This window comes from Octodon degus, unplaced genomic scaffold (genome assembly GCF_000260255.1).
Source record: "Octodon degus isolate 3935 unplaced genomic scaffold, OctDeg1.0 scaffold00160, whole genome shotgun sequence".
NCBI classification, from domain to species: Eukaryota; Metazoa; Chordata; class Mammalia; order Rodentia; family Octodontidae; genus Octodon; species Octodon degus.
In genome coordinates, this window is record NW_004524736.1 from 4,920,627 (window position 1) to 4,928,809 (window position 8,183).

An 8,183-nucleotide genomic window follows, 5' to 3' on the forward strand; every position below is an offset into this window, starting at 1 on the left:
GGCTTGGACGGCACTTACTTGAGTAGCTGTGCCTATTAGAGAAATGGGTTTGGTAAAGTCAGAATTCCTGTTAGAATAATTATATAATGAATCTCTGAGATTTGGAAGTAGTAACAGCCTTATAGTTATTCCTAAAATAGGTCCTGGCTTTGAAAAAAAAATCATATATATATATATATATATATATATATATATATATATATTCATCATTTGATCATGTTAGATGATATAAATATCATTAGATATAAATCTTAGATGCCTCAAGTTAGAGAAAAGTTATTTATAAAACTATTTAAGAGGCTTGTTTTCCACAGCTTTATGTTTTCTCTATTGTCTGCCCACCATGGACTGTTTATCAGGGATATTTCTGAAGCAGTAACCCAAAGTAGGGCCAGGCTGACTGAATGAGCCCAGCTCTGGGTAACTGGCCCCCATTACCAACAGATCAAAGAACTGCAGACCAAGCTGCGGGAGCTGCAGCTTCAATACCAGGCGAGCATGGATGAGCAGGGACGGCTCCTGGCAGTACAGGAGCACCTGGAAGGGCAGCTACAGTGCTGCCAGGAAGAGCTCCGCCAGCTCAGAGAGAAGAAGCCCTCTTCTGGCAAAGAGGCCAGGGGAAAGAACTGCAATAAGAACACAAACAAGAATGCCAATGGGACTAAAAAGAAACAGGTGACCAAGCCATGCACTCATAGTTCTAAGGGCGACTTAGAGACCAAAAAGGTGAGTGACAGCTTTAGCAGCCAGAGAGGAGGCTAGAGGAGCCCTGGCAAGAAAAATCATTTCTACCCACCATTTCTCCCAGGTGAAGTGTTTATAAGAACATTTTTGAGACAAATTCATCTCAGGAAAAAGTTGGGAGCTATGAGAAAAGTGGATACAGCCTCTAGGCTGAACTTACATTGACCCAGCCCCATTTTGGGGACCCTGTTCTTCTTGAATTATATACCCAAAAGAAGGACCAACAAGATAAAGAAGTAAAAAGTAGTTATGTACTAGTAAGTGAAAGAGGATTGGTGTGATCAGAGTCACCATGAGGGGTGGGAAGCAAGAACTGACATGCGGAGACCAAGAGTCTTTATCCCTGGTAGCTGTTTGAAATGGCTTAGTCTCCAAGTAGATGTATTGGTACCAAGAGGGCACATTATACTTGGGAAGATTGATGTACAGTCCCAGAATTCAGATCTGTACCCTAGCACAGCAACATGCTTCAAACAGATGGGGGAGCTAGTACAGCTCTGTCAGGAGAGTGGATTCTTCCCAGGTAACAGCAGCCCCCATTCTGCCCTGCCTCCACCCCACAGAGTCTGGAGGTTGTGCTGTACTACAAGGCCAGCCAGGAGCAATTAGATGAGCTAGGAAAAGAGGAACAAAAGAAAGAGGAAGTAGAAGAAACAATGAAGGAAGAAACAAAGGAGCCCTGGGATGAACTAGTTGCTGAGCCAGCAGACCCCAAGGCAGTTAAGTCAACACAAGATCAAGAGGAAGAATATGGAGAGTACAAAGAACAGGAAGATAAGGAAGAAGACAATGAAGATGAGGATGACTCTTCCTCTGAAACTGCTGAGGAAAATCCCCTTAAAATTTCTGAGAGCAAAAAGGTAACCATTGCCAGAGGCTGGATCAGTTGGGAAATGGGCCAGGCGTGGTGGCACTCACCCATAATCCTAGCACTCTGGAGGCAGGAGGATGTCTCTGAGTTCAAGGCTAGCCTTGGGCTACATAGTGAGTTCAAAACCAGCCTGAACTAGTGGGACCCTGTCTCAAAAATAAAATAAATTGGGAAATGGGCCTTGGACATAGGCACATTAGTGTTCAGGGCTGGTGCTATCAAGGGTGGATGAACTTCAGGAGAGGCCAGTGAGCATATAAGGTAGGGCTCTTGGGGAATATGGAAATGGAGAAGGAGTTGGATGGACAGAACAGTCTCTAAATGAAACAGCCTTAGACAGATTTGCTGTTACCATCTCACAATGACCACTTCTCTAGACTGGGATCTTTGTAGCAGTGGCCTTTCATTTACCTGGTGGCCCTTATTACCTTCTTCTGTCAGGAGGGTTTTCCTACCCCTTTCCTTGGCACTGCACAAAGACCTTAACAGTGTGAAGCCATCTTCAGGGCATTTCTGTCAGTCTGGGAAAGTGAAGTGACTCAACGCTATTTTCCCATGGTACCCTATTTAACCTTTGTCATTGCTGTTAGGGATGTGGGGCAGGGGTAATCTTTTCCTTGTAGGCTTGTATCACCTGCTGGGTTCTGTTGTCATAAGGCATGAGGGTGGGGGATAGGGGTGACAGGAGCAGTGGTCAGAATTTCCATCTTCATGGTAGGAGCATTGCCTAGTCCATGGCCAGCCATAGCCCTGTCCATGTAGTTGCTGGATCTTTCAAAGATTGCAGTAAAGTCTCTTGGGGGATATTCCAGGATGGTAGGAGTCATTTACCAGCTGCCTAGACACTTTGGTATCAACTTGAGGTTAACTGGGGTCTCTGGAATTTGAATACTTCCTGAGTATATCCTCATTTACAGTATAGGTCTTTCCTATTCCCCTCAGTAGGGGAATGGATAAGCCTGTTGTGGGATTATCCAGTCAACTTTAAGAATATCTGGGATTTTCAGTCTGAGCATTGGCTGAGGATCCCATATAGAGTTCTCTGTTAAACTTGTGACAGAGGACCAGTACTCGCAATGTAAAGAGAGCAACTAAACCCTTCAATGCCATTTATTTTTGATCTCTCTCTTACCATCATATGCTGATCAGGGCCTCATAGTTTTCTTGACCTTTGGTACTACATTTCTAAAGTCAGACCTGATTTTTGCATTTAAAGACAAAGTCCAGTGATGGAAAATCTTTTGGAGCTTTCAGTGGCAACAAACAGTGTGCTGCAGCACACGTACCATAGATCTGCTGCCACTGAGTTCATTCTGTGTCCTTTTAGCCCAGTGTGTCCCCTGTCTTTTGCAGGCAGCTCAGCTGGCTTAGCTACAGATTCAGTTTCTCTCTGGAATATTGCAGCCTGAGAACTAGCCTTTCCCCATGGTTAGCTTGTACATTTGGTTTCACAAAGCATCAGACTTCTAGAGTATCTGATTCCAAAATACCAAATACCAGAGCTCAAAATACCAAGTAACTTGATGGATAATAAATCAAGCAGATGGCCTGACCAAAGCCTGGCTTCATGGAGTGATTCAGGAAAAGTACCCATTCCTGTAAGGAAGTCCAGTTAACCTCTGGACCTTCACTTTTCCCACCCACAAGAAAAGTTGAGATGCAGATAATTCTTGTTTCACAAGTTATAAGAGTTATATGACAGGATAGGAAACTGGCCTCACTACCGGACTTGGACCTGTCCACTGCTTAACATGTTGATTTTTGCAGCTTCTGCAGGCTTCCAGTGGGAAGACTCCTCTCCTCTCCTCCAGGCCCAGGGAGCAGAGAAGAAAGGCTACTGTTCTAACTTACTTGGTTTTTAACGTCTTGATTCTTTTTCTTTTCCCTTTGTTTTCTCATCTTCATTATCTGTTGGACTCACGTGTTTACATCTTTTCATATCACCTCCCATCTCCTGGTCTTTCCTCATGCTTCTTTCTCATTTGACATGTTGCAGCCATCCCCTGTCCCCGATCCCCCCATCTTCTCCTTGCCTCTTGTAGGCCTGGTGGTCATATCGGCTCTGCTCTGGTGCTGGTGGGCTGAGACGTCGTCCTAACGCAGGTACAGGTATGGCTTCCTCTCCTCTGTTCTCCCTCAGCTGCTTGCTCCTTACCTTTGCCATTGTGCAGTAGAGTAGGCAATGCTCAGGACTCAGTTGTGGCCTTGTCTTCCTCAGGCTCCTGCAGAGCCTGTAACCTCTGAAGCATGTCTTTGTGATGCATGTGATTCACAAGGAGCTGGAATGCTTATGAGAAGTGTGGTTTGAGTTTCTGCTCTTGGCTGGGAAAATCTTGGATAGCCTCAGCAGTATTGCTACTGTCAAAACTGCCTGACCTTTTCTGATATCTGTCTCAAGGTTGGCCTGGTCTCTCTTTGTCTTTAACTCCAGAGCCAAGCTGTTACCTTGCCTCTACACAGGAAGGCAAAATGAGGAATCACTCCCTCTTCTGGTGGGAGAGAGAGAAAGTAGAATTATGATCCTTCTGAGCCTCCTAGGGGCATTTGAATGAGAGCAGCCTAAACTGGTCCTTCAATCTTGATGAAACAGAATAGAACACCTATTCTATTATGTACTTTTTCCTGAAAAATTCTCTAGTTGGGACTTCTGGTCTCCACAAAAATTAGAATAAAATATCAGGAAATATTTTATAGTTCTCTGTTTATCCCTTTTGGGAGTCAGATCCCAATGTGAGTGGCTTCCCAAGAGAGAATGTGGTATTGATGAAAAATTTGCAATGGCTGGACATGTAGGTGTTCTTTCTGGCACCTCCCAGTTAGCCTTAGTTCATTTAATGTGATCTGTCAGCAGACACCGATTCAAGAGGCAGATTATGGTATTTTAGCTAAGGCAGAACCTGGGGGTTCCACGTGCCTTCTGGAACTTAAAGCTATTCTCTTTTGTCCTATTTTGGGTCCAGTCTCATGCTTTCCTTGCTACTAACCCTCACCTGTCTTTTCTTATGTTCTCATAAGTGAAATATAATTGGCTTTGTGCTAGTTTAGAGGTAGCCAAAATGTTTGTTGATGGCACCTCTTACTTCCTGTCCTTCCTTTGCATTCCTCCTCACTTCCCCTGCTTTTTAGCCCTTTGATATCTTTGGACATTCCAGTTTGCTCCTATGACAACCTTTGGCTCCTTCAGTGACCAGGGTGTCTCCTGACACCTACTCCTCCCCTGAACACCTCCAGTGTCTTGAGTGCCAGTGGGACAAGACCCAAAGCACTCAGTTACATGTTGCCAACTCCAAACTGCCAGGCCTCATCAGAGTGAGAGGAAGGAACTGCTAGCTAGGGGACCTCTTGGGAGAGCCTGTTATTCCCAGAGCTCTGGCTTAGCCCCAGTGTATAGCTCCTATCCAAGACTGAAGCAGCTAAGTATAGTAAAAAGTGTGGCTGACAGGTGGAGAGAACTTGTTTGAGTCTGTCCTTGCTTACAGGCTTTTTCTGGCAAAGCAAAATGCCTTATGTGGTACATGTACCAACTCCCCATGATGAACGCAATCAATATGCACTACAAAATAAAAATAAAGATGCCTCATCTGAACTTTAGTTTCTTCAGATGTGAACAAAAGATGATTAAGCTCTGTCTTCCTCACAGGGGTTCTGTAAGGATCAGATGAGCTAGTGCATATAAAGTACTTTATAGATCATAAAATGCTATGTCAATAACAAAAAGAGCACACACATATGGTGCAGTGTGTCCTGTATGCCAGGCACTGCTCTAATCCCTTTATATATATTAGCTAATCTTTACAGCAACTCTGTGAGGAAGCTCTCACTATTATTTCTACATGATAAAACTGTGATATAGAGAGAGCTGAGTACAGCGAAGAAATTGGTACTCAGATTATAAGGGCTTAATATTAGCAACAGATACCATCCTAATCCTATTGTCTTTCCTTGTTCTGAGCACTTTTCCTTGGTTGACCGCCCATTCCAAGCAATTAGGAAGTTACCGTACTTCTGTTTATCCAATCTGCAGTCTCATTAGCTCTTTTAGTATTTAATATCCTATCATTCATTTACCTTGTCATTTGTGCATGTTGCTCACACTTAGCATTCTCTCCCTGCTCTATACCAGAGTTTTATTTTGGGGAGTCCAAAGGCAGAATTTTCCATTCCTTCTTATTAAGCATAGTCCATGGTCTAAACCTGTGAACTTTCATGGAACTTCTGGTTTTGTGTTATCTAAGCCTATGATTTTAAAACATTTTCTTTCCCTGCAGCTTCACACTATCCTCGGGATGATAAACCCACTTTCCATATCTATATCCAAGTTACAAGTGACAGTTCTCACTTGTCATCAGCTCATGAGACAGCTCATGAGACAGGGTTTCATTCACCATGAAGTTCAGGCTGGCCTTGAACTCGCTTTGTTGCCCAGACTGGCCTTGAACTCACAGTGATCCTCCTGCCTCAGCCTCCCAAGTGCTGGGATTACAGGCGTGCACCACCATACCTGGCACCATGATTTTTTTGATCTGTCTTTTTAGTAACACAGTCTAAAAAGAAGGTAGTTTCTAAAGCCTGATTCTTCCCCCTGTTGGGACGCCCAAACCATCCCTTTACACATTCAATCCAGTGTAAAGTGCACCAGTTCACTTTTTTGGATTTCAACACTTTCCTCCTTTAAGAGCATCAGACTGACATTTTTAGCAACGCTCATTAGGATATAAATATCTGAGCACGTAAACATTTTTTGCAGCCTCCTCAGTTATTTTCTCACATAAATTCTTCTGTATATTATTTTGCTTTCCATTCCTATTCTCCTTAATACCTATTTCTACAAATTTAGGAGACTTTCTTTGCTTTTTATAAAAGCTGGCTTAAAATCCTCTTTTTATGTCAGTTATCCTGTGATCAAATGTGTTCTTAGATTTAATGGCCTCTATTCTACCTTTATCTGAGACTATTCCTCTATAACTTTGCTATAGCTCCTTGGCTCAAAATCTAGATTTCATCTTTCAAATGATACAGTTTTTTAAAAAGTAACAAAAATATTAACTATTTCCTCAAGGATGAGTTTTCTTGTTCAAGATTCCAGTATTTCCTAGAAGGTGCTTTTTTGGGTCCCTGGATGGTATTATTTGTTGTCCATGCATCAGCAGGCTTAGCCAGGGGCCAGCAGTGGCTAGAGGCCTCACTCTCCTCCAGTATATGCACTAGAAAGTGAGGCCACACACTTGGTGATGGAGGGTGGTTTAATGACTGACATTTGCCTTCCACAGCCAGCAATAGGTTCCCTTGAATTTTCCTAGAACCAACATCATTCTGTGCAAAAAGTTGGGTTACCTAGGATCCTCTTATTTTCCTGTACTCCACAGTAACCTCTTACTCCTAGTCTCTTTCCTTCCTCTTAACTCTGAATTCACTTGTCCTCCACAAAGCCCATAAGGTGCTTCCACTCTTCCCAAAGGCCTAGCTTTACCCTATGCTTTCTTGCTATGACTCCTCACCTTCCTGCTGCATGTACCTGGAGAATCTTCAGGCTGGCCCTTGAGTTTACTTCAACACAGGAGCTGGCATTCTCATCCCACGGGGATAACTGGAGGCATGAACACAGGCATCACTTGACATAATGTGCACCATGTCACGCCTTGTATCTGTGGTGCCGGAATGAGCAGACCACATGATCTCCACCAGTTACCAGGAGATGAGAGGCTGAGCCCTGCTGTTCTTGAGGTGTCCCTCTCCGGCGCCACCAGGCAGGTGATTTCTGGATTAGGGAAGGGTTCAGAAGTCTGGGCATTCACCATTTCTCTTTGGTCCCCACAGAACATGTCTGGGATGTGGAAGCCTATGGTATTCTTGGCTATTGCAGCTGTGGCTCTGTATGTGTTACCCAACATGCGACCGCAGGAGACAGAGTCCTGGGCCAGCTGAGAGGGCAGATGCCCAGCAGCTACCACCCTCACCTTTGGGCAGGACACACTGTGCAGAGCCCCCACCCCACCTGTGTATCCTATGTGTCCCCAGTTACTCCTTAGCCTCAGTCACTCAGGCTGGAAAGGCTCATGGGAGCTGCTGGCTCTTGCTGGCTCCCATTTCCTGCCTTGTATAAGAACCTGGGTTCCTTGTAATTAAATATCAACCAAATTACATGAGACTTTGTGGCTTTTTATTTATTAGATGCTTCACACAAAACAGAACAGAGTAGTTTCAACTAAATACTTCACAAAAGCACCTGGCTCTTAAATACGATTTTTCACCCTACAGATGACCTCAGAAATGAGGCTGGTTCCCTGTGCTGCCAGCTGAAGTGCAGAAGGTTGATCTGTCCTTTTAACCCTATCGCAAGGAGCAGCTCTGAGCATGGAGAAATGGAAGGAACTGGGTACTGGGGGTGGGGGGTGGGGCAAAGGACCTCCCCCCAGGTTCTGTGCCCACGCACACCACCTATGTAAGGATGAATCACTGAAGATTGGCATGGGAGCCTTGGAGGCTTAGTCCTTGTGATTTGTCAAGGGATTCACTCAGAGATGACTTTAATCAGTCAAGGTCCTGGTAGTAAACAGGGCACTCAGAG

The 8,183-nt window shown here is 44.3% G+C and overlaps 1 protein-coding gene across 6 annotated transcripts in view; it reads left to right on the top strand.

The window, feature by feature from the left end:
* Nucleotides 1–7,634, top strand: part of Ccdc136 (coiled-coil domain containing 136) — a 29,741-nt gene extending 22,107 nt beyond the window's left edge. For 4 of the 6 annotated variants that reach the window (XM_023702855.1, XM_023702854.1, XM_023702856.1 and 1 more), the window contains 3 exons: nucleotides 445–726; nucleotides 1,308–1,604; nucleotides 7,433–7,634. In XM_023702855.1, the coding sequence (XP_023558623.1) occupies nucleotides 445–726; nucleotides 1,308–1,604; nucleotides 7,433–7,540 (687 nt within the window). In that variant the 3' untranslated portion in view covers nucleotides 7,541–7,634. Of the gene's footprint in view, nucleotides 1–444; nucleotides 727–1,307; nucleotides 1,605–3,611; nucleotides 3,714–7,432 lie in introns of those variants that run through there. The other 2 variants (XM_023702858.1, XM_023702857.1) reach the window with 2 other exon arrangements.
* The last annotated feature ends 549 nt before the right edge of the window (nucleotides 7,635–8,183 follow it).